General features: G+C 40.4%; 1 protein-coding gene across 2 annotated transcripts in view; it reads right to left on the reverse strand.

The window, feature by feature from the left end:
* Window positions 1-23045, reverse strand: part of LOC133535241 (PHD finger protein 20-like) — a 46480-nt gene extending 23435 nt beyond the window's left edge. For both annotated transcript variants that reach the window (XM_061874871.1, XM_061874870.1), the window contains exons 1-10: window positions 22887-23045; window positions 17383-17489; window positions 4025-4196; window positions 3711-3795; window positions 3369-3445; window positions 2744-3290; window positions 1117-1167; window positions 747-1016; window positions 287-478; window positions 105-200 (exon numbers count right to left, since the gene is read on the reverse strand). In XM_061874871.1, the coding sequence (XP_061730855.1) occupies window positions 105-200; window positions 287-478; window positions 747-1016; window positions 1117-1167; window positions 2744-3290; window positions 3369-3445; window positions 3711-3795; window positions 4025-4196; window positions 17383-17489; window positions 22887-23018 (1729 nt within the window). In that variant the 5' untranslated portion in view covers window positions 23019-23045. The remainder of the gene's footprint in view (window positions 1-104; window positions 201-286; window positions 479-746; window positions 1017-1116; window positions 1168-2743; window positions 3291-3368; window positions 3446-3710; window positions 3796-4024; window positions 4197-17382; window positions 17490-22886) is intronic.
* Window positions 23046-27507: the final 4462 nt, after the last annotated feature.

Here is a 27507-nt window from a genome sequence, read left to right on the forward strand (position 1 = left end):
GACTCCCATACTGTTCAGCTAAGCCACTTTCACAATGTAACAGTGAGTGGACATGCAGAGCAGCAGATGTATGCAATGGCATGATGCACAAAAGCCCTGCTTACCAGACTGGAGCTTTTTCTTTTTCTTCCTCTTCTTTAGCTTAATGCGAAGGAAGTCCTTCTGTTTGGGTTTTTCTTTTGGCCTGTCTTTCATTAGACCTAGAAAAGTTGCAAGAAATGTGTGCAACTTAACACTGCTATTACCCGCAAGTGTGGTCATATTACAAAGGGGAAATATTACTGACCAAAGTCAAAGCTGCACTTGTCTGCCACTTTATCCTGTAGGCATCCATTTCTGTTCAGCTGGTTCTCCTTGCTTTTCTCCCTGAGTAGCGCCCTCTGCTGGTGGCCATGTGTGTTGATTGCAGAGGGAGCAGATGTGCGTCTGCCTGCAGGTTTCACGTCATCTCGAGTAGCTGCAGCAGCTACAACAGTGTCTGGGGGGGAAATGTGCACATTGGGCAAATATGAGATGGTTGGAACCCCCAATAATGTGTTACCTAATGTTGATTAATCAAAGCCACAAGAATCATGAGAATGTGCACTACTAATTAACCATCAATAATGCGGATTCCTATTTTTAGATGAACACAACCGGTTTAGAACCAGTTGAATCTGCTTGATTAGCATTTAGTGTGAGCCTCATGATCACGCTTGTGCTGACTTTCTTCATTTATCCAATGAGGAACCTAGAGCACAACTCACGCATAGAAGCCGAAATGGTTCTCCTTCTCTTTGGGCCATCCAGACTGGAGCCCGTGGCCTGTTTTTCTGATGCTCTGGTCTGAATGCTCCTGGTGGGGCTGCACTCGGCCTCCAGAGGTTGCTCCTCACCATGGTAATATTTCATATGGTAATGCAACAGCTTAGCCTTACGGAATGACTTTGTGCAGCCGGGGGCGCTACACTTAAATGGGTTGTGGTCGAGGTTGATGGAGAGTACGGGAGGAGGTTGGTTTTTGATGACGCGGTACACTGCAAAGTGCAATAGGACAAGTAAGGTATAATTCAGAGACGTCTATTAAAATGCAAAGTATCTTTTAGAACAGAAGAACACATTTCAGGATGCACTTACGTGGTTCTCTGCTGAATCTGTTTGGATTGTGGAAACCCTGCTTCCTCACCGCTGTCAATGACAAGAGTGACAAAGACATTCATCACCTTTCCTCAGCCCCCACATTAGTATTAGGGATGTTCCGATTAAGAATTTTTGCTGCTGATTCTAATCATCCATGAGCGAGACCGGCCCATTATTCTATTTATTTATGGTGAGTGCTATTGAAAGTTCAACAATATCAGCAAAATATTTAAACTATTTCGTTATTGTCTTTTCCGTCCATCCATTTTCTACCCCTTATTCCCTTCAGGGTCGCTGGAGCCTATCTCAGGTATAATCGGGCGGAAGGCGTTTTACACCCTGGACAAGTCACCACCTCATCGCAGGGCCAACACAGATAGACAGACAACATTCACACTCACATTCACACACAAGGGTCAATTTAGTGTTGCCAAACAACCTATCCCCAGGTGCATGTCTTTGGAGGTGGGAGGAAGCCGGAGTACCCAGAGGGAACCCACACCGTCACGGGGAGAACATGCAAACTTCACACAGAAAGATCCCGAGCGCAGGATCAAACCCAGGACCTTCGTATTGTGAGGCAGACGCACTAACCCCTGTCACCGTGCTGCCCCCCTTATTCTCTTTTATTAAATACAATTATTTTAGCTAAACGGTCGATAATACAAACAAAATCAAAAAACAATGTTTATTACTAATTGATATCATTTTTAACTTCTGTGTCCATGGAATTATTTTCAGAAACTGGATAATTATACTTAAGATACTCAGAAATGCAGTTTCTTAGCCGTAATGGAGTTGATTTGTATTAACTTTGGGTAGCGGATGCACAATGCAGAGTTTCCCGCAGCTCTTTGTTGTTAAGGCTAAACTAAACAAAGTATTAAAAACAAAATAAAAAAAAAAAAAATGCATTTATCTATTTTTTTTGTCCTGTCTAGCTTCTCAGGCAAATCATATTGTTGACGTAGATGCCCATATCGGCTGTTCAGATTTACTTTACAAAAGAGAAGTGTAGGGTACTTCTCTTGTTACCTTATTTGTATTTGACTTTATTAAATGTATTTACATTATCATTTGGTGCTAAATTAAAATCTTAACAAGCTGCTACTGGCAAGTCGTCCAGGGTGTACACCGCCTTCCGCCTGATTGTAGCTGAGATAGGCACCAGCAACCCCCACAACCCCAAATGGAATAAGCGGTAGAAAATAGATGGATGGAACAAGCTGCTACACTTTGTACTGCCTCTGCCTCTGTCAGTACTCTCTGCAGCACCCAACATTGTCCCACCCACTCAACCATCTGATTGGGTACAGGCAGAGTGGTAACAAATATTCTGGGGGAAACACTCCACTGAGTATGGAGAAACATAATTAGCTACTACTTTGTCAGCTGGGGGACAAAGAATAAATATTTTAATAGTCAATTGCCGTTTGTGATCGACTTTGAAAGGCAGTAACTGGCAACTGAGAATGTGTAGTTTTTCAAGAAAATCGTCTGATACTGATTGGTGGCTGATCAATTGGCACATCCCTAATTAATACCCAATAAAAAATATTAATTAGTATTTACCTCTGCATTTTAGGGAAAAAAAATAATTCTTGTTTACTATATAAAGACTTACGTTTCACAGGCGGCGGGGCAGGCGGCGGCACGTCTTCTGCAGGCTGTGAGGTCTCTGATTGGATGTTTGGTTTCTGCTCCACATCTCCATTGGATTGTGTGGGTGTCTGCTCTACTGGATTGGGCACTTCTGTGCATGGCTTGACTGAGTCAGAGTATTGCTGTGTTGCGCTTGCTTCAATTTCAATATCCTCTTTTTCACCGTTTACATGAAATTTGTCATCAGTTTGTTTATGAGAGTCAGTTGCTCCATTTGTAAGTCGGCTGGTCGCTTCTGCATCACCGCAGGGCTTCTTCTGGTCCGCTTGCACAATTTTTTCTTCCGCCTGTTTAAGAGCGGGCTCCATTTTACCGTTTGCTCGCTTGTTTTTTCTGTTCGCCATTCTGGCTTCGTGCTCCTCGTCTTCACTGTTACTTTCATCCTCCTGGTCAGAGGTGCTGCGCCTCGCCCGCTTAGTCCTGGGATCGCCGTTAACTTGAGGCCTCCTGCGGCTTGCCACTCTCCTAACCATATTTCTTTCCAAACTCCGGGGTTTCCCTGCAGCTCCCTGTTTTTGGGCAAACAAAGACACTGGGTAAAAAATGGAATGCTGTAACAAGAGATTTTGAATATTTGTCATAAGTACCTCTTTAATAAAAGGTTTCACGTGTATTTCCTTTACTGTCTGAATGACCCCATCAAAGAACTTCACAGTGTACGATGCTGTGGAAGACAAAAATACAATTAAAAACAACAGGTCTTTGTTTTACGGCAGCTTCTAATCTTAAAGGGAAATCAAAGCTAAAAAAAATTAATGTGCACAGTATTGTAATTTGAGTCTGTAAAATATGCAGTAATCCATCGCTTATCACTGTTAAGTAGTTCTGGACAAGACTGTGAAAAACACATTTCCGCATAGTAGTAATCATTAATTATGAATAAAATATTTCCTAAAGAAGAGAAAGGAAAATATTTTGAATTCACCCACCATCTTTGTTGACTGAGATGACTTTAGCAGGATAGAAACGGCAGTCAGACCAGCTTGCTAGAACCTTATCATTCACTTGAAAACCCTGGAAAAGATAAACAAACATTTAAGTCCCAGTTTGCACGGCATTGTTTACTGGTTAATGCACTGACATAAAGGTTATGGGATGGGCTTTAGTGTCAACAAGTTTGAGGGACAAGTCATAAAAAAATGTGCAACGCAATCAGACACAGAACATTTCACAACCCTTCCCAGTACAGGATAAGAAAAAAAAAATAGAACTGGAAGCAAAGCCAAGAGCCTTCCTGACTTACAGGCACAGGAGCTTCGTCTTGGAGGCCTTGACGCCTCAACTGGACCCTCTCCACGGGTCTCAAGTAAGGACTTGTCCAGTCAAACCACTCGTCGTAGCGGTGGCTCCAGTGACGGTAATGAATTAGCACTTTCTCATCGTCGTAATCAATCTTTTCAATGTTGCCAGCATACCTAAGGGGCAAAACACAGAACATTTGAGCCCTTTGTGTCCCAATAACCATAACATAAGGATGGTGTTATTCCAAAAAACATATCAGGGGTTGGCAACCCGCGGCTCCGGAGCCGCATGCGGCTCTTGGATCACTCTGATGTGGCTCAGCTGCATACTTGCCGACCCCCCCCCCCATTTTTCCGGGAGGTTTTCCGGATTTCAGTGCCTCTCCCAGAAAGCTCCCCTGTCAGGCTTGCACTGACAGTTTGTTTGTGTTTCAGTTTTTCCTCTGTGTGTGTTTAGTATTTCCTGTTTTTAGTTCCTGTCAGCGCTCTTATTTTGTCTGTTTCCTGTTTTTTTACCTGTGCGCTGTTTTCCCTCAGCTGCAGCTGATTGGCACCTGGCCACACCTAGTGTCAATCAGCCCGCTCCTATTTTACTTGATTTGTTCCTCCAGTCAGTGCTGGACTATTGATTTGTCGATGTCACTTCTTAGTGTTTGATTTTTTTATTAATGTTTAGACAGAGATGAACAGAACAGAAAAACAGCAATAAACTTTTTTTTTTCAAAGAAAGAAAAATTCAATCAAATCAAATAAAGCTAAAATAGAAATAACAATACTTATACATAGAAGAGAAAGAACAAACATCCACCCCAAAAAGAAACACACAAAAAACAACTAAAAGCCTAAAGACCGACTGCACATTTCCTATCTTCACAAGAAGAGCCCTGCTTCATGCTGCCTGCGCTAACAAAATAAAGAGTCTCGGAAAGCTGGCGTGCACAAGCGATCGCTCGGAAAGCTGGCGTGCACAAGCGCTTTTCCGAGACTCTTTATTTTGTTAATGCAGGCAGCATGAAGCAGGGCTCTTATTGTGAAGATAGGAAATGTGCAGTCGGTCTTTAGGCTTTTGACGTCAGGTATGGCGCGAGAGTCTGTTGAAATAAAAAGCGTTTCTCGCCTTCTTCTCTGTCATTTTTTCATAATAATGATCTCGCAGCAGGGCTTCACGGTGGCAGAGGGGTTAGTGCATCTGCCTCACAATACGAAGGTCCTGCAGTCCTGGGTTCAAATCCAGGCTCGGGATCTTTCTGTGTGGAGTTTGCATGTTCTCCCCGTGAATGCGTGGGTTCCCTCCGGGTACTCCGGCTTCCTCCCACTTCCAAAGACATGCACCTGGGGATAGGTTGATTGGCAACACTAAATTGGCCCTAGTGTGTGAATGTGAGTGTGAATGTTGTTTGTCTATCTGTGTTGGCCCTGCGATGAGGTGGCGACTTGTCCAGGGTGTACCCCGCCTTCCGCCCGATTGTAGCTGAGATAGGCGCCAGCGCCCCCCGCGACCCCGAAAGGGAATAAGCGGTAGAAAATGGATGGATGGATGGATCTCGCAGCAGCCAGCATCATCTCACAAGACCCTCGGGTGCCGTGAATGTCAATCAAGCAAGCTACGGAATTTTCCGCCAATGTTTTTCTTGTAAAGTGTATGGAAGCTGGATAAATAAGATGCCATAAACCAACCACTTTCATGTGGTATTGTACAGAAAGGAGGACTTTTTTTCTCCTCCATTCAAAAATGTGGCCGTTATTCCAATCAATGCAAGTCATCAGAATCAGGTAATACACCAACTTATATTCTTGTGTTCATGAAAGAAAGACATCTATATGTGTTACACATGCTTGTATAATCATTAAACACAATTAACTTGTTAACAAAAACGTCTCTTTCATAGATAAATAAATATAAATGATATAAACGAATGAGGTAGATCCCCTCGATTTGGTCAATTGAAAAGTAGCTCGCCTGCAGAAAAAGTGTGGCCACCCCTGATTTAGGGTGTAATGGTACGTGGATTTAAGGCTGGGGGATATGGCCTTTTTTTAATATCTCGATATTTTTAGGCCATATCGCGATACACGATATATATCTCGATATTTTGCGTAATCCTTGAATTAACATTTGATACATATAATCACAGCAGTATGATGATTCTATCTGTGTACATTAAAACATTCTTGTGCATACTGCATTAAAGGCCTACTGAAACCCACTACTACCCACCACGCAGTCTGATAGTTTATATATCAATGATGAAATATTAACATTGCAACACATGGCAATACGGCCTTTTTAGTTTACTAAATTACAATTTTAAATTTCCCGGGAGTTTGGTCTTGAAAACGTTGTGTAATGATTACGTGTACGCAAGACGTCACATGTTTTTAGGAAGTATGAGCGCTGCGCACACACACAGCTAAAAGTCGTCTGCTTTAACAGCATAATTACACAGTATTTTGGAGATCTGCGTTGCTGAGTCTTTTGCAATTTGTTCAATTAATAATGGAGGAGTCACAGTAGAAAGATGGAGTTGGGAAGCTTTAGCCTTTAGCCACACAAACACACGGTGATTCCTTGTTTAAAATTCCTGGAGGTGAAACTTTACTATGGATCAGAGCGGACATGGATCCCAACCGAATGTCAACCAGCAGGTTTCGGTGAGAAAATTGTGGTAAAAAGTCGCTTCTTACCGGAGAAAAGCCGAGCTTGTGCCGTCCATAAAGCTGCCGTCGACACCCCTGAGACATTGGCGTCAAGACACCCGTGGACGTACACCTCCGACTATCAGGTACTGTTAAACTCACTAAAACACTAGCAACACAATAGAAAGATAAGGGATTTCTCAGAATTATCCTTGTAAATGTCGCTAAAAACATCAGAATCCGTCCCAATGCAATCGCGTTTTTTCTTTACTTTTTTTTTTTTTTTTCTAGTCCGTCGCTATCAGTATCCTCAAACACAAATCTTCCATCCTCGCTCAAATTAATGGTGAAATTGTCGTTTTCTCGGTCCAAATAGCACTTTTTGTTGGAGGCTCCCATTAAAATCAATGTGAATATGTGAGAAGCCCCACACGTGTGACGTCATCGTCTGCGCCTTCCGGTAGAGGAAGGGCATTTCTCTTAGGACCGAAAGTTGCGAACTTTTATCGTGGATGTTCTCTACTAAATCCTTTCAGCAAAAATATGGCAATATCGCGAAATGGACAAGTATGACACATAGAATGGACCTGCTATCCCCGTTTAAATAAGAAAATCTCATTTCAGTAGGCCTTTAATATAGACTCATTTTAAACTTTTATGCACAGAAGGAAATCACAACTAAGTAAATAGACCAAAACTGTATTTATTAAACAGTTATTAGCAAGTGACATTTCAAATGATGCTACATATTAGCAGTAATGCTACTTTTGGTAGCAAAGCTCGTGCCCCACACTTGTCAAATTAAAGTTGTCTATTCGACATCTTCCGCTGAACCACTGCTGCTGTTTTTCTTGGGAATTAATTCTTCCTTCCTTTGTTACCAGTTTCGCACCTTCTTTCTCTCGTATTACCATTCATACGGCTCCGCTAGCATCACAGCTAACGTTACCCATGCTGCTGCCTCTCTGATCCGGAGGGCGTATACGTATGTGACGTATGACGTGACAGTATGTGACGTGTGTAGGAAGGTGCGCTTGTTTTACGTCTCTGTGAGAATGAGAGACAAGAAAGAGTGAAGAAAAGCATGTATGTAATGCCCGGAGCAAAAAGCAACTGCGTGAGAATGTATACTCGAATATCATGATAGTCATCGTCTATGTCGCACAGAAACAAACCCGCGATATATCCAGCCCTACATGAATTGAATTGAAATTTTTATTTCAAACCTGCACAGTACAACTAAACAGTTTTGTTTTGTTTTTTACATGTTGGCAAAGATATTTAAACAAGGCTTGAAAAAGGGTTGGATAGAGCAGCTGCTTATAATAGCCCAACCCCTCTCACTCATTCCACATTTAACATAAACAATAGAATACAAGAACAATACTCTATAAACAAAACAAGAAAAGCTCCTGTACCCTAACAATACCATGAGACAAGACAAGACATGTATTTGTATTGAACCGTTTCGGTACGGGAGTTTCCACACGGACATATTAAGTAGCGCACTGCACGTTGCGTAAACAATGCAGACCGAGGCACAACACTCGGCATGCTACCAACGACCGGGCTACGACAACTTGCAAAAGCCCGATCCGGAAGACCCTCCTGCCTCGTTAAGATCTCACGATTGGGAACACTTCGGCTTCGCGGTGCGATACAACAGTGGAGGACGAGAGGTGGACAAAGCGAAAGTGGTTTGCCAACACTGTTCAGCAGCAGTAGGGTATGCTTCTGACAGGGCTAGAGCAATAACAAATGTCGTTGGTGTTTTTGTAGCAGCAGATTTAAGATCATTTTGTATTAAACAAGTTTCTTCACGCACTTCTATGGTGTAAGAACACTGAGCCCACATATCTTCTTACTGCCAAGTTAGCCAGACACTACCTCCCCATACCTCCTACCTCCGTGCCCAGCAAAAGGGTATTTTCCACAGCTGGAGACATTGTAACTGCAAGCAAGTCTGCTCTTTCTGCAGATAATGTGGATAAACTGAATTTTGTGGCAAAACAAACATGAAGATTGATTGAAACTCACCAGGGTTAAAGGCTTGGGGGGGAAAAAGAAAAGTTATTCTGAGGCTGAGTTGATTCGATACAGTTTATTGTTGCACTTTTTATATGTAGAAGACACGTTTTGTTAAAATCTGAGTTCAACATTTCTAAAAAAAATTTTTTTTTTATCTGAACAACAACTTGAAGCCTTTTAATGTTGCTTTTTTATGTAGAAATGTTGCACTTTATATGTACAAACCCCGTTTCCATATGAGTTGGGAAATTGTGTTAGATGTAAATATAAACGGAATACAATGATTTGCAAATCATTTTCGACCCATATACAGTTGAGTATGGTACAAAGACAAGATATTTGATGTTCAAACTCATAAACTTTAATTTTTTTGGCAAATAATAATTAACTTAGAATTTCATGGCTGCAACACATGCCAAATTAGTTGGGAAAGGGCATGTTCACCAATGTGTTACATTACATTTTCTTTTAACAACACCCAATAAACATTTGGGAACTGAGGAAACTTATTGTTGAAGCTTTGAAAGTGGAATTCTTTCCCATTCTTGTTTTATGTAGAGCTTCAGTCGTTCAACAGTTCGGGGTCTCCGCTGTCATATTTTACACTTCATAATGTGCCACACATTTTCGATGGGAGACAGGTCTGGACTGCAGGCAGGCCAGGAAAGTATCCACACTCTTTTACTACGAAGCCACGCTGTTGTAACACGTGGCTTGGCATTGTATTGCTGAAATAAGCAGGGGCGTCCATGATAACATTGCTCGGATGACAACATATGTTGCTCCACAACCTGTATGGACCTTTCAGCATTAATAGTGCCTTCACAGATGTGTAAATTACCCATGCCTTGGGCACTAATACACCCCCATACATCACAGATGCTGGCTTTTGAACTCTGCGCCTATAACTATCCGGATGGTTATTTTCCTCTTTGTTCTGGAGGACACCACGTCCACAATTTCAAAATATAATTGGAAATGTCGACTCGTCAGACCACAGGACACTTTTCCACTTTGCAACAGTCCATCTTAAATGAGCTCAGGCCCAGCGAAGCGGGCGGCGTCTCTGGGTGCTGTTGATGAATGGGTTTGGCTTGGCATAGTAAAGTTTTAACTTGCACTTACAGATGGAGCGACCAACTGTAGTTACTGACAGTGGTTTTATGAAGTGTTCCTGAGCCCATGTGGGGATATCCTTTACACACTGATGTCGGTTTTGGGTGCAGTACCGCCTTAGGGATCAAAGGTCTGTAATATCATCGCTTACGTGCAGTGATTTCTGCAGATTCTCTGAACCTTTTGATGAATTTACGGACCGTAGATGGTAAAATCCCTAAATTCCTTGCAATAGCTCGTTGAGAAATTTTCTTAAACTGTTCGACAATTTGCTTACAAAGTGGTGACCCTCGCCCCATCATTGTTTGTGAAGCTGCTTTTATACTCAATCATGGCACCCATCTGTTCCCAATTAGCCTGCACACCTGTGGGACGTTTCAAAAAAGTGTTTGAGCATATCTCAACTTTATCAGTATTTATTGCCACCTATCCCAACTTCTTTGTCACGTGTTGCTGGCATCAAATTCTAAAGGTAATGATTATTTTGAAAAAAAAAAAAAAAAAAAAAAAAAAAGTTTATCAGTTTGAACATCAAATATGTTGTCTTTGTAGCATATCCAACTGAATATGGGTTGAAATGGATTAGCAAATCATTGTATTCCGTTTATATTTACATCTAACACAATTTCCCAACTCATATGGAAACGGGTTTTGTAGAAAGGTTTGGTTATGAAACCAATTCTGAGCAGTGTCTTATTTAGTTTTTATTTTATATATATGATGACCACATGAACACTGGCAATGGACCCTGTGTGTATATGTATGTTATTGTTATCTTTAGCATTTATGACTGCCTGCTGTTGCACTGATCAGCCTAGTGGGGGCTCACATCCATCACACACAGAGCTATTTCTGTATTTGGGCAGAATTATTATAGTGTTCCCAATGTTAAAAGGATAAAGCCATTGTTTACAAATTTGGTATATAAATAACCAGAAAATGTATATATTGTTGTTTTGTTATTGTACCGAAAGTGAACTGAACCGTGACCTCTAAACCTAGGTACGTACCAAACCGAGATGTTTGTGTACCGTTACACCATTAAAATCTATTAAACTACAAACATTTTAATCATTAATCAAATACAGTATATAATTCTACACATTATGTCTATTAGAGTGCTAAAACTGCCATAGTTAATAAATAGTCAATATAGTAGTGTGCAGCTTTTTAAACACCACAAAATGCTTTTCTTTATGAGGAAGTTAGATTTTGTGTTTTGTTGATGGTTTTCACTGCTGCTATTTTAAATGTTTTTTAAATACATTAACACGGTTACTTGTTTTTTTTCCAGCACTTTGCCATTACTTTCTTTTAAAAATGGACATTTTAATAGTCATTTACATTTTTGTAACAACTTATTGTCTGTCTATCTGTGTTGGCCCTGCGATGAGGTGGTGACTTGTCCAGGGTGTACCCCGCCTACCGTCCGCTGGGATAGGCTCCAGCACCCCCGCCCCCCCGAGTGGGACAAGCGGTAGAAAATGGATGTGATGGATGAATGTGCAGCACAGTTACAGCATAAATATTTATGAATTAATTAATCATCTTTTTGTTCCTAAGCACATGCCTAAAATAATTTAAGCTGCATTTAAAAGTCGGTAGAAAAATTAAATATGGGTACGCTTATTATCTGATTATCTAATCGTTGACTATCAAAATTGCAGCAAGAGGCCTGCATTAGTTGGGGGAATGCAGTTCTTTAGTGTAGTTAGTACCATTTTTGCTAACAACGTTTTTCTAGCTAATTATTGAACGCTAAAAGTACAATGCTATTGTGTCAAGCGGAGTCACATACTCAAAAGATAGTCAAGTAAAGGAGCAAAAAGGATGTACTTGAGTACCATTACCAACTACTAGCCTTACATGCATAATACATTTACAGGTCATTGCGAATTATTTTGATTAAACACTTAAAAAAACAATTGCACTGGTTACTAGGTCATTGCCATGACAACGTTCCCTTGGTAACAAGCACGCCAGCCGCAGCAGGTGTTTTCTACTGCTGGACTGACTGTCCAGTGTGCATGTGAAGAGCGCCTTGACAATTAAGAATCTTTGAAGGTAAAGAGGAAATATTTAAATTGTAAAAAACTGAGGGCGTACACTCACTCGGCAATTGCACCTTGCGTGAATTGGGGGGTTTTAATTAGCCCTTTTTCAAAATGCCATTTTTGTTGGTGACTAGAGTTAGGTGAGGGATCAGAAAAAGAGTTGTGCAATATACACTACATAAATAATACAATTTAGCCAAAGATAGAGCTTTTAATATTTTCCTCATTTCGTGGAAAAAATGTTAATGACACATTCAAGCTGCCTTTGGACAATTTGACAGCAAAAGAAGGCTTCTTCAACAAAATGTAGCATCCTCACTAACATCCCTCCACAGTGTGGCTTCTAAATCGTTAATCTTAGCTCCCTTAGTGGCAAATATACTATGTTTTTTACGAGTATAATTAGGGCTGGGCGATATATTGATATATCGCGGGTTTGTCTCTGTGCTATATAGAAAATGACTATTTTGTGATATTCGAGTATACGTTCTCTCGCAGTTGCTTTTAGCTGCAGGCATTACACTGCGGGCGTTTCTCACTCGTTGTCTCTGCTACTCACAGAGACTTAAAACAAGCACACCTTCTTACATACGTCACATATGTATACGCCCTCGCGAAGCAGAGAGGCAGCGGCATGGTACGAGTGGTACGAGAGAAAGAAGGTGTGGGGCAACAGCGTTGCTACAAAAAGTAGCATTACTGCTAATATGTGGCATCATTTGAAAAGTCACCCGCTAGAGCAGGGGTAGGGAACCTATGGCTCTAGAGCCAGATGTGGCTCTTTAGCTGACATCGCTTAACACGGTAAGTAATGAATATTTCCGCTGGCAATCACAGTGTGAAATATTACGTTCAAAATATAAAACATTCTCATGCGTTTTAATCCATCCATCCGGTTTCTACCGCACCTGTTCAAAAAGTCACATTAACGGTAAGAACGATTTTATTTATTGTTGGTTAGCTTCAGAATAACAATGTTATTCAAAAGAATAAGAGACTTATCAAACTCTAAAAATGTTGGTCTTACTTAAAAATGCACGCATTTAGTTGTATTCAATGTTAAAAAAATATATTATATGGCTCTCACGGAAATACTTTTTGAAATATGTGGCTTGTATGGCTCTCTCAGCCAAAAAGGTTCCCGACCACTGCGCTAGAGAATGAAGAGTGTTTGAAACTCCGCATTTCAACATCTCCGTTGGGTGCCACACCCACAAAATGCCGAAGCAATAGGGGTGTAACGGTACACAAAAATTTCAGTTCGGTACGTACCTCGGTTCAGAGGTCACAGTTTGGTTCATTTTCGGTACAGTAAGAAAACAACAAAATAAACATTTTATGGTTATTTAACAAATTTGCTAAATCTTACACCAAAAACTATTTTTCTTAGTAGAATATTTGATGTGAAGTAATGGGAACCTTGGAAAGGGCAATAATTCATAATAACATTGATTTTGATTCAATATTATGTTTTGAGCAATGACAGTTTGAAATAAAAAAACAGACTTGGTTTTATTAGTCAACGTTGCAACTTTCTCTAAATTACATTTAGCCTTTAAGTTTTTTTTTATTTCACTTTTGTTTATGTTTTTGCTTATTTTAATAGTATTTTTAGAATGTGCCGTGAACCTTTAAAACATTAGCTGTGGGCCGCAAATGGCATACGGGGCACACTTTTGAAACCCCTGCTATAGATAATAAAAAAATAAAATCTGATAAATCTATGGGTAAAAAGCAGAGCCTGGCGACGCATGCACATTTATCATAACTCTCTCGCTCTCTCTGTCTCTGCCCCTCCCTCACGAATGTTGCTGCGCACACAATTTTTTCTTTTGTTTTTAACCCCTTCTTAACCCGGAACTTACATTGAAAATACACGCACCCCTTACCTAAAATGCCGGATATTTGAGGCATTTAAGAAACTCCACCTGGACAGTCATGCAAAAGAGGACATATCCCGTGAAAAGAGGACGTATGGTGAGTCTATCGTAGCCCGGTCGCTGCTAGCATGTCGTGTGTTGTTGTTTTTTTTGATTGATTGAAACTTTTATTAGTAGATTGCACAGTTCAGTAAATATTCCGTACAATTGACTCTATGGAGATGATGATTTCATTTTCCAGCATGATCTGGCACCTGTCCACAGTGCCAAAACCACCAGTAACTGGTGTACTGACCATGGCATTACTGTCCTCCATTGGCCTGCCAACTCCCCTAACCTGAACCTCATAGAGAATTTGTAGGTTATTGTGAAGAATAAGCTGAAAAACACCAGACCCAATAATGCAAATGAGCTAAAGGCCGCTATTGAAGCATCCTGGTCATCCATAACACCTCAGCAATGCCACAGGCCGATTGCCTCCATGCCACGCCGTATTGATGCAGTGATCCGTGCAAAAGGATTCCCAAACAAATACTGAGTGCATTAATTGACATTTTTAAATGTTCGATTTTGTTTTGCTGTCAAAAATGGTTTTTTTTTTACTTGGTCTGAGGATATATTCAAATTTTTTTAGTTTTCTTAAGCTGTATGCCGTAATCAGCAATATTAAAATAATAAAAGGCTTGCAATATTTCAGTTGATGTGTAATGAATCCGGAATGTATGACATTTTCAGGTTTTTAGTTGCATTACGGAAAATAAAGGACTTTATCACAATATTCTAATTTTCTGAGACAGTCCTGTACACACTTTGGCATTTTTAAGTCTTTTTGTTTGGGACCTATACCACAATAATATCGTACCGTAGCCTTAAAGGGGAACATTATCACAATTTCAAAAGGGTTAAAAACGATAAAAATCAGTTTCCATTGGCTTGTTTTATTTTTCAAAGCTTTTTTCAAAATTTTACACCTCCCGGAATATCCCTAAAAAAAGCTTAAAAGTTCTTGATTTTCGCTATTTGCGATGCGACTGTCCATTTCCCTGTGACGTCATACAGGGCTGCCAGTACAAACAACATGGCTGTTACCACAGCAAGATATAGCGACATTAGCTGGGATTCAGACTCGGATTTCAGCAGCTTAAGCGATTCAACAGATTACACATGTATTGAAACAGATGGTCGGAGTATGGAGGCAGATAGCAAAAACGAAATTGAATAAGAAATTGAAGCTATTGAGCGAATAGCTATTGACGCTATTCGGCCATAGCGTGGGTGTACCTAATGAAGTGGCCCATAGCATGGCTGCCTTATTAGCATCACCGGTAAAATGTGCGGACCAAACGATCAGGACTTTCGCATCTTGTGAAACTGGAGCAAATTAAATCCGTCGATTGGTAAGTTTTTGTTTCGCATTAAATGTGGGTATCTAGTTTCAAATGTACATACAGCTAGCGTAAATAGCATGTTAGCATCGATTAGCGTAGCATGTTAGCATCGATTAGCTGGTAGTCATGCCGTGACCAAATATGTCTGATTAGCACATAAGTCAACAACATCAACAAAACTCACCTTTGTGATTTCGTTGACTTAATCGTTGCAAATGTATCTGCAGGTTATCCATACATCTCTGTGCCATGTCTGTCTTAGCATCGCCGGTCAAATGTGCAGACACTCTGACACATTCAATGGGGGTCTGGCGGCAGATTTCTTGCCAGTGGTGCAACTTGAATCCCTCCCTGTTAGTGTTGTTACACCCTCCGACAACACACCGACGAGGCATGATGTCTCCAAGGTTCAAAAAAATAGTCGAAAAAACGGAAAATAACAGAGCTGAGACCCGGTGTTTGTAATGTGAAAATGAATATGGTGGGTGTGTTATCTCGGTGACGTCACGTTCTGACGTCATCGTTAAAAGACCGATAAACAGAAAGGCGTTTAATTTGCCAAAATTCACCCATTTAGAGTTCGGAAATCGATGGTCTTTTTTCTGCAGCATCATGGTATATATTGACGCTTACATAGGTTTGGTGATAATGTTCCCCTTTAATACCTTGATAATATAGTGTCGTGAGATTTTGATATTGTTACATCCCTAATCGATTCCCTTTTAAAAACCTATCTTCTGGAAGGCAAACCTGCTGAGCACATATCGATACACCGTGTTTTCCGTACTATAAAACGCATTTAAAATCTTTTTTTTCCCTCAATACTTGACCGTGCGCCTTATAACCTGGTGCGCCTGATGTAAGGAATAAGTTTGGTTGAGCTTACCAACCTTGAAGCTATTTTATTTGGTACATGGTGTAATAATTGTGACCAGTAGATGGCAGTCAAACATAATTGATAAGTGTAGGCTGCACTATGATGGCAATATGATTTAAGTAAACAACACCAACATTTTATATGTTCCATTGAAAATATAGAACATTACACACGGCGCTGAAAAATCTAGAAAATGTTTTAGTACGACTTTGGCAAGCTATGAAGCCGCACCGTTTGATGTGCTTCAAGATACAAGTATTATTATAGTGTGTGTATAAGGTAAGACATTAGCTGCAGTTTTTTTCCGCAATATTATGATAAAGCAACTTTTCTTACCTTCTGGTACTTGCTGATCTGTATTTGGGATATGCTTAAGTCCTAAAATGTGCGTGCGTCCGCCTTTGCAGTCGTGTCGATAGTCGATAAGGTTCTTTTTCTCTATCTTCTTGTAATGGATATTCATCCTTCGCTGTTGCCATTTCTAATATAAAGTAGTGTAAAGTTCTTACTTACATATCTGTCAGCAAACTTGCCATGAAAGTCCTAAAACATATCAGTGTGGTGAGTTAACATTATTCACCCAAGGAACTTAAGTTATTAGAGAGTTCGGTCGGGTCGGACATTTTTTCACGGGACATATTTCCGGCGTTGTCGTTTCCAGACGAGGAGATGCTTCTTCTTCTCCATTATTGATTTAAGTAACATCTGAATGTCATAAAACTGTTAGCGCCACGTTTTGACACTTCTTCCACTCCCGTCCTTGCACGCTACACCGCTACAACAAACATGACGGGTAGAAGACGCTGCCGAATGTGAGCCACGTAAACAAGACCGTCCACAAAACGGCGCATCTGGAAGCGACTGTCAGAAAGCGGCATCAAGATTATCTGTGAAACATAATCCAGGCAACATTTTGACCAAAGAACCACCATAACGTTATGTAGACCACAAAAATGTGTTTTCCATTTAGAAAAAAATTATAATATGACGCCTTTAATGTGCTTATAATTTGGTGCGCTTTTGTATATAAAAAAAATATCAAAAATAGACCATTCATCGGTAGTGCGCCTTTTAATCCGGAAAACACGGTACTTGAAATTTAGGAATATAAATCGATCTATTGATGAATCGTTACACCCATAATAATCTTCGTGAGCAATATTACATCTAGGCCTCCCGGTGGCTGATACGAGGCCTTCGAGAGCGCTTTAATATAACCTTGGATACCACACTGTTCAATAATGGAACAAAGACATATGAAAGCTATGAGTAAGACACTACACATAGAGCAAACAGCTAAACACAGTCCCAGAAGGAATGTAAAACTAAAGCGGTGGAGAGTTTCAAGGATGGAAAGGAATGAATGAGGCCATGACTCACCAGTTTTTGAGGCTATCTCTGGCCTCGAGCTGAGCTCCCACCTCAAATGTTATCCCTCTTCTGTTAGGGGGCGTCTTACTCATACTGCCCACATCAAGGCTGTATTCCTGTACACACACACACAAACACACACATCAACTAATGAACGCACCATTCAGTAAACTACGACTACTGATAGATAATGACACCACTGACAATTACGTTAGCATTTAATTACTACCGCTGTATCCCAATTGAACAACTTGTGAGCTGAGTGTGGGAAATGATAGGACGGTGTCAAAGTACACAAGTTAGTTGATGCAACACAGCAAGGAGAAAACTAACACACTAAGGTGAGCCAGGCCAGGTAATGATAATGAGATGAGTTACAAATTCAGGTTTAGGATCAGCGGTCCCTTCACCTTAAAATAACAAGTAAACTCCTTTAGTAATTAAACATGTCCAATAACTGGTGATCAGCAGTTAGAAAATATATGTTTTGCATTTTTTTTTGTCATGCAGTCTCACAAACAAAAGAACAGGGTTCCCTTTGTCTGGTGAAAGGGAAATGATCAAGGATAGTCTTTTGTCATAGAGAGAATAACCATGCCCTACTCATAATAGCGCCTCTGATGGGAGACATTCAGTAGACCAGTGTTTTTCAACCACTGTGCCGTGGCACACTAGTGTACCGTGGGATACTGTCTGGTGTGCCGTGGGAGATGTCATTGCACGTAATGGGGTTAAAAATATTTTTTGCAAACCAATAACTATAATCCGCAAATAATATGCCGTTGTTGAGTGCCGTCTAGAGCACGGCAGAGTAACCGTGTAATACTTTTCCATATCAGTAAGTGGCAGCAGGGAGCTAATTGCTTTGTGCCTGGGTTCCCTCCGGGTACTCCGGCTTCCACCCACCTCCAAAGACATGCACCTGGGGATAAGTTGATTGGCTACACTAAATTGGCACTAGTGTGTGAATGTGAGTGAGAATGTTGCCTGCCTATCTGTGTTGGCCCTGCGATGAGGTGGCGACTTGTCCGGGTTGTACCCCGCCTTCGGCCCATGTGCATCTGAGATAGGCTCCAGCAACCCCCGCGACCCTGAACGGGACAAGCGGTAGGAAATGGATGGATGGACGTCGGGAACATGGTTTGTCTTGATCACAATATGCAGACGACAGCAGGAGCAGCATGCAGGTAAAAAGGTATCTAATGCCCTCCATCCATCCATTTTCTCCTGTTTGTCCCTTTTGGGGTCGCCGGGGGGGTGATGGAGCCTCTCAGCTGCATTCGGGCGGAGTCGAGTCGCCACCACATCGTAGGGCCAACACAGACCAACTTAGCATTGCCAATCAACCTATCCTTCAACCAAAAATAAACAAAAGGCGAGTGCCGCTAAGAAAAGGCATCGAAGCTTAGGGATGGCTATGCAAAACGAAACTAAAACTCAACTGGCTGCAAAGTAAACAAAAACAGAATGCTGGACGACAGCAAAGACTTACAGAGTGTGGAGCAGCAGACGGTGTCCACAAAGTACAACCGTACATGACAGGGCAATCAACAACAAAATAGGAGCGCAAGACAGGAACTAAAACACTCCACACAGGAAAACAGCAAAAAAACTCCAAATAAATCACGGCGTGATGTGAGTGGCCGTGACAGTACACCAGGGATCAGCAATCTTTACAAGTCAAAGAGCCATTTTGACCCGTTTCACAAAGTAAAGAAAACAATGGGAGCCACATAACTCTTTTGAAATTTATAATGAAATAATACTGCATAGAGTTTTTTTTTTGCTTTGTGCCATGTATAAGCCAGGGGTCTCAGATACGCGGCCTGCACCTTAATATGAAAATTTAATGTTAGTGCGGCCCGCAAGTTTTAAATGAATGCCGCTTGACAGCATCACACCTGCAAACCCTCCCAATTTTCCCGGGAGACTCCCGAATTTCAGAGTAATTATTCTCTCGAATGTACGCTGGTGTTCACCCAATGAACAATTATAAGGGCGTACAATGATGGCACTACCGCTAGCGCCCTCTACAGCTTGTATAAATAGCTTGCCACCCCAAAGAATTGTTTGACAGGACTATTGCAGACACACGTAAGAGACTGCAAGTCATCCTTATTCAACAGCAATGTAAGTCACACTGAGGGTGGCCGTTTAAACAACTTTAGCACTCTTACTAATATGCACCACACTGTGAACCCACACCAAACAAGAATGACAAACACATTTCAGGAGAACATTCGCACTATAACAACATAAACACGACAGAATAAATACCCAGAATCCCATGTATCCCTGACTATTTAGGGCTACATTATACACCGTGCGTCGGTTGAGGTGGGCGGGGTTGTGGGGGCAGGAGATTTCTGGTAGAGACACTTAAATTTGGAAATCTACCTGACTTTTTTGGGCGGTCGGCAAGTATGCGGCTGAGCCACATCAGAGTGGTCAAAGAGCCGCATGTGGCTCCGGAGCCGCGGGTTGCCGACTCCTGCAGTACACCTACTTTGAGATGAGATACAGCAGGGGTGTTCACACTTTTTTGGCAGGCGAGCTACTTTTCAATTGACCAAGTCGAGGAGATCTACCTCATTCATATTTTTAATTTATATTTATTTATTTATGAAAGAGACATTTTTGTTAACAAGTTAAAGGTGTTTAATGATAATACAAGCATGTTTAAAACACATAGATTCCTTTCTTTCATGAAGACAAGAATATAAGTTGGTGTATTTGATTCTGATGACTTGCATTGATTGGAATTAGACAGTGGTGCTGATAACATCCGCATTTTCAAACGGAGGAGAAAAAAAGTCCTCCTTTCTGTCCAATACCACATGAAAGTGGTTGGATTTGGCACCTCATTTGTCCAACTTGCATAATCCTTTTTAAACACTTTGTTATGAGAGTAGCATGTGTGTGTGTGGCCCTTTAATGTGTGACAGCAGGTGAGTGACGTCAGTGAGTGTGTGGGCGAGCGATGAGACGGAGCGGTCGCTGAGGGCGGGGGAGAAATACATTGGCATCAAACTCCGTAGCTTGCTAGCTTGTGCACGCCAGCTTTCTGACACTTATTTTGTTAGCACAGGCAGGATGAAACAGGTCTTTTATGGTGAAGATAGGAACTGTGCAATCGGTCTTTAGAGTTTTGACAGCAGGTACGGCCCGAAAGTCTGTTGAAATAAAAAGTGTTTCTCTCCGTCCGTCCTGTCAGTGATTTTTTTCTTAATAATGAGCTCGCAGCAGCCATCGTCATCTCACAAGAGAATGTCAAAAAACTGATGAAAGGGAAGTCTTGGCGAAGATTGATGATTGCTCATTTTTATGTCAATATTTTTTTAACGCCTGCCTTGAGATCGACTGACACACCCTCCGCGATCGACCGGTAGCTCGCGATAGACGTAATGCTTACCCCTGAGCTACAGTGATGCATGCTTGGTTACGGTTTGATTTCCATCCATCCATTTTCTACCGCTTCCCTTTTTTGGGGTCGCTGGCGCCTATCTCAGCTACAATCGGGCGGAAGGCGGTGTACACCCTGGACAAGTCGCCACCTCATCGCAGGGCCAACACAGATAGACAGACAACATTCACACTCACATTCACACACTAGGGCCAATTTAGTGTTGCCAATCAACCTATCCCCAGGTGCATGTCTTTGGAAGTGGGAGGAAGCCGGAGTACCCGGAGGGAACCCACACATTCACGGAGAGAACATGCAAACTCCACACAGAAAGATCCCGAGCCTGGGATTGAACCCAGGACTGCAGGACCTTCGTATTGTGAGGCAGACGCACTAACCCCGCTTCCACCGTGAAGCCCCGGTTTGATTTCATGTCAAACAATTGCGAGAACGACTTTTTACTGTCAATATCGGCTGCTGAGTTTCATTTTTTTTTATGTTTTCTGCAAGTGGTGTGCCTCAGAGTAGGGCTGGGTGATATATCGAAATAAACGATATATCCCAGGTTTGTCTCTGTGCGATATAGAAAATGACTATATCGTAATATTCGATTATATGTTCTCACAAAAAACACGCCCGCCTTCTTACATACGTCACATAGTGTTGCACGTCTAGCGTCATACGCTCTCGCCTCAGCTAACGTTAGCACGGCTAACGTTAGCTGAGGCAGGTCGAGTTGCTTTTAGCTACATGCATTACACAACAAGCGTTTCTCACTCCTCCTCGTTTATTTTAAAAATCCTAAAATCATTTTGAAGGTTGTATTTTTTCTCTAAAATCGTCTTTCTGATAGTTATAAGAAGCAAAGTAAAAAAATGAATGAATTTATCCAAACAAGTGAAGACCAAGTCATTAAAATATTTTCTTGGATTTTCAAATTCTATTTGAGTTTTGTCCCTCTTAGAATTAAAAATGTTGAGCAAAGCGAGACCAGCTTGCTAGTAAATAAATAAAATGTAAAAAAAAATAGAGGCAGCTCACTGGTAAGTGCTGCTATTTGAGCTATTTTTAGAACAGGCCAGCGGGCGACTCATCTGGTCCTTACGGGCTACCTGCTGCCCCCTTCCCTACATTATTATATTTTATAAATAGTAAACCAAGTTGTGGTAGTAGTTTAGTCAGTAGTTATGTCTTGGAAGTACACTGTACAGTGATGAATCCAATAAGCATTTGATTTGATTTGACATTAAGGTTGCGCATTTTGCAAATTGCGCGCCATTGGTATTGTGCTTACAACACAGACCCAACCGGATATTCTCCACACACCACTCAGCCCCACGTGGTTGCTGGTCACGATCAGACACAATGGGCGGCGAAGCTAACAGGCAAAGAAAGGCGGCGTTTGTCCCTGACCACATTATGGCAAAAAAAACACACAGACTGTAAAACAGTGAATTACTAAAATGGTGACCACACTGAATGTGTTTTATAGACGGATCCCAGCTACACAGGAAGCGACATGCATTAAAAGGAGGGAACCAAAAGAACAGTGCGTCTTAAAATGTCATTCAGTTCCATTGTATAGAAATGTAAACATGTTTCGCAAATATTAAATCCGTATTTCTGTTGTTTTTGGTCGCATCATGCCAGGACGTCACACTTTATTGTCCTGTTTTATAACCGGTGGGCGGTGACACATTTGCTTACGGAAGAACAAAGAGCCAACCGGATTGGTGGAGAGCGTCTGGTTCGCCTTGTCTGATTGGCCAGAGAGCTGTCACTCATTAAGCGCGCTGGGCCTCGCGGTAGGCCTTTACTTCACCATACTTTTCTGGCGTGGGAACACAAAGCATTTAACTTCCTCAAGTGTACACGCAGACAAGCCGCCCTTATGCCACCAACAGGGGGAGCGCGGCGAGGGGAATAAAAACTACACCATAATAGCCCGCGCAATTACCGCGGAACAACATTGTGTTGCCGACTTTGTCGCATTTGTTTTGAACTCCGAGAGCCGACATGCGGCATCCAGCCAGCTACGGTGTTGATGCGGCCACCAAAACGGTATTTCTGCTACATTGTGAGCTTAAGAACACGATGTTGGGCTTCTTACCCGTTCCCCAATCACGTCGTGTCCGGTTTGGTGTAAAATAGAAGCCCGCAAATCCTCCAAGGACCAGGAAACAACGCCCGCGCCTGTCTGCCTGCCTCTCGGATCACGCAGTTGAATTTCACTGGCTTGCATTCACCACCGGCGCGGGCTGCCTGAAGCTCAAGAGCGCATGCGCGTGCAGCGTTCCCTCGCGTCATTCGCTAAGATGTTTTTTTCTGACGACGATAAAATAAACATTTTTTTTTACACATTTTGATTAATTTACTATGTATTTTCGTAATAAAACGCTCTCAAAGTGTTTTATTTAAAATGTGTATATATATGCATTCAAATTTTTCTCTCACATACCGTATTTCCTTGAATTGCCGCCGGGGTGTTAATTAACTTAAAACCTCTTCTCACCCCTGCGCTTACCAAAGGCATGCGGTAAAAGTAAGCATGCGCTAATTATTTTAAAACCTCTTCTCACTCCGGCACTTACCAAAGGTATGCAGTAAAAGTTTGGGTGTGATGTAATCTTGGACGGCTTCACAGTGGCAGAAGGGGTTAGTGCGTCTGCCTCACAATACGAAGGTCCTGCAGTCTTGGGTTCAATCCCAGGCTCGGGATCTTTCTGTGTGGAGTTTGCATGTTCTCCCCGTGAATGCGTGGGTTCTCTCCGGGTACTCCGGCTTCTTCCCACCTCCAAAGACATGCACCTGGGGATAGGTTGATTGGCAACACTAAATGTGTCCTAGTGTGTGAATGTGAGTGTGAATGTTGTCTGTCTATCTGTGTTGGCCCTGCGATGAGGTGGCGACTTGTCCAGGGTGTACCCCGCCTTCCGCCCCAATGTAGCTGAGATAGGCGCCAGCGCCCCCCGCGACCCCAAAAGGGAATAAGCGGTAGGAAATGGATGGATGGATGGGTAAGCTTGGACCTTAAATCCTACTGAATAGCTCTTAATCTTCTTCCCTTAATGCAATTTCAAATTACCGGTATTGAAATCAGCCTTCTCCATTTTGAAAATGATGACAGTGGAAGTACTAAGCATGCACTAATTATTTTGGGAAGCGAGTTTGACCCGGCAGTAATTCAAGGCAGGCCCATACTATATGCCCTGCGGCAATTCAAGGAAATACGGTATACAGTGTGTGTGTGTGTGTGTGTGTGTGTGTGTGTGTGTGTGTGTGTGTGTGTGTGTGTGTGTGTGTGTGTGTGTGTGTGTGTGTGGACCAATCCAACCGTGTTCGCTTGACCGCTCTGTTCCATAGTAAAGCTTCACCATAATCTTTCGGGAATGTAAACAATGAAACACCGGCTGTGTTTGTGTTGCTAAAGGCGGCTGCAATCCACCGCTTCCCACCTCCAGCTTTCTTCTTTGACGTCTCCATTATTCATTGAACAAATTGCAAAAGATTCAGCAACACAGATGTCCATAATACTGTGGAATTATGTGATGAAAAGAGACAACTTATAGCTGTGAACAGGGCTGGAAAATATCCTCTACAATGCGTGATGTCAGGCGCACGCTTCATCATAACGCAACGTTTTAGCATGATACTTCCACGCAAAATTTAAAATTGTAATTTAGTAAACTAAACTGTTTGTATTGGCATGTGTTGCAATGTTAATATTTCATCATTGATATATAAACTATCAGACTGCGTGGTCGGTAGTAGTGGGTTTCAGTAGGCTTTTAAAGGACATCTTATGAATGTTAGTTCAAAATAGTCACCAATATTTTTTTTCTGACGACGGCAAAATGAACACGTTTTTTTTAGTTTTTTTTAAATACATTTTGATTGATTTACTGTGTATTTAGTAATAAAAGGCCCTCGAAGGGTTTTATTGTTGTTTTTTTATGCATTTAAATTGATCTCACACATACCGTCTTAGAGGACATTTTATGAATGTATTAGTTCAAAATAGTCGCCAAAATATTTTTTCTGACATTGATAAAATAAAATAAAATTTTTAAATACATTTTGATTAATTTACTGTGTATTTGGTAATAAAACACCGTCAAAGGGTTTTATTTTTTATTTTTTAATGCATTTAAATCTATCTCACACATACTTATGAATGTTAGTTCAAAATAGTAGCCGAGATATTTTTTCTGACGACGATAAAATAAACAAGTTTTTAATTTTTTATTTTTTTAATGCATTTTCATCAATTTACTGTGTATTTGGTAATAAAACACCCTCGAAGGTTTTTTTTTGGGGGGGGGGGGGTTGGTTCATTTAAATTGATCCCACAGATACTTAGGACATCTTATGAACGTTAGTTCAAAATAGTTGCCAATATTTTTTTCTGACCACAATAAAATAAACAATTTATTTTTGATTTTTTTTATATACATTTTGATTAATTTACTGTGGATTTGATTATTAAACGCCCTCGAAGGGTTTTATTTTTTTATTTTTTTTATGCATTTAAATTGATCTCACACATACTTAGAGGACATCTTATGAACGTTAGTTCAAAATAGTCGCCAAGATATTTTTTCTGACAAAAATAAAATAAACAAGTGTTTTTCTTTTTTTTTTTTTATGCATTTTGATTAATTTCCTGTGCATTTAGTAATAAAACGCCCTCGAAGGGGTTTTATTTCGATTTTTTTTTATTGCTTTTAAATTGATCTCACACATACTTAGAAGACATCTTATGAACGTTAGTTCAATATAGTCGCCAAGATATTTTTTCTAATGACAATAAAATAAATAATTTAGTTTTTTAAATACATTTTGATTAATTTACTGTGTATTTGGTAATAAAACGCCCTCGAAGGGTTTTTATTTTTATTTTTTTTATGCATTTAAATTGATCTCACACATACTTAAAGGACATCTTATGAACGTTAGTTCAAAAGAGTCGCTAATATTTTTTTCTGACGACGATAAAATAAATAAAACATTTTTTTTAATACATTTTGATTAATTTACTGTGTATTTGGTAATAAAACGCCCTCGAAGGTTTTTTGTTTTTTTTATGCATTTAAATTCATCTCACACATACTTACAGGACATCTTATGAAAGTTAGCTCAAAATAGTAGCCGAGATATGTTTTCTGACAACAATAAAATAAACACGTTTTTTATAAACATTTTTTAATGCATTTCGATGAATTTACTGTGTATTTAGTAATAAAACGCCCTTGGAGGATTTTATTTTCATTTTTTTAATTGCATTTAAATTAATCTCACACATACTTAGAGGACATCTTATGAACGTAAGTTCAAAATAGTCACCAAGATATTTTTTCTGACGACGATAAAATCTTTTTTTTTTTTAATGCATTTTGATGAATTTACTGTGTATTTGGTAATAAAACGCCCTTGAAGGTTTTATTTATTATTATTTTTTTTTATGCATTTACATTTATCTCACACATACTTAGAGGACATCTTATGAACGTAAGTTCAAAATAGTCACCAAGATATTTTTTCTGACGACGATAAAATCTTTTTTTTTTTTAAATGCATTTTGATGAATTTACTGTGTATTTGGTAATAAAACGCCCTTGAAGGTTTTATTTATTATTATTATTTTTAATGCATTTACATTTATCTCACACATACTTAGAGGACATCTAACGAACGTTAGTTCAAAATTGATTTAATACACATATTACGAAATTTGATTTGTTTAAAACATGCTTGCATTCAAACAATGCAAATTAATTAACAACTGTCGAATACAGTGGTACGCGGGCTCCCTCTAGTGGTACGACAAAGAATGACTAATTCAATACTGTGATGACGTGATTCGAGCCGTTATCGAAAGGTTTATTATCGGCCTTCAATGGAAGTCGCTACAGTCCGACCATTATAGGCCGTAATCAACACGAAAACAAACAAGACACAATTGAACCGTCATTCCGATCACTCAACAACACGCCTGGGAACCGGATGTTCTTCAAATAACTTCCGCCCTTTCCCAGCCTCCCAGCCAATCAACACAAAGAGCAGAGAAAGCTGCACGTCACAATGACAAAATGAAAATAACGTATTTTTATATTTATTTCAGTACAATGTTTATTCAACTTTTTATATGCTATTATTATTTTTCAATAAATCAATCAAAGTTTATTCATATAGCCCTTAATCACAAGTGTCTCAAAGGGTTGCACAAACCACTACGATTTTTTTAATTCATTATTCAAACACAATGTTTTATTTTCCTGTATTCAAACACAGTGTCACTGTTCAATCTCTGTGTAATGTCACTGTGGCCAAAAATATTAAATATAGTTAAATAAAACTTCGGCCTTGTTTTTAATTAATACATAGGCATACTGTGCTACTGTGTTTAATGTTGGTCATTATGGTGGTACTTGGAGGGCAACATTTTTTTTTCTGAGGTTGGACTTAAGTGAAAATTTTTGAAGAACCAATAGTCTAATATGAACTAAAACAGCACGTGTCAACTTTATGTTTGGACTGTGCTATAAAAAACAAAAAGTGAACCAAAGAAACTTGCTGTTTAGAGCAAGGCATTGTTTGGCAGCTTCTAATTTAGTGATTAAAAAAATTAATCAAATCCAGACCTTTTCACATTTTTACAACTCTTTTTTTTTTTTGAGATAGTGATGGGAGCACATACTCGTTGGTGACAAAAAACATTCAATCAATCAATC

Source organism: Nerophis ophidion, linkage group LG16, assembly GCF_033978795.1.
Source record: "Nerophis ophidion isolate RoL-2023_Sa linkage group LG16, RoL_Noph_v1.0, whole genome shotgun sequence".
In the NCBI taxonomy this organism is placed as follows: Eukaryota; Metazoa; Chordata; class Actinopteri; order Syngnathiformes; family Syngnathidae; genus Nerophis; species Nerophis ophidion.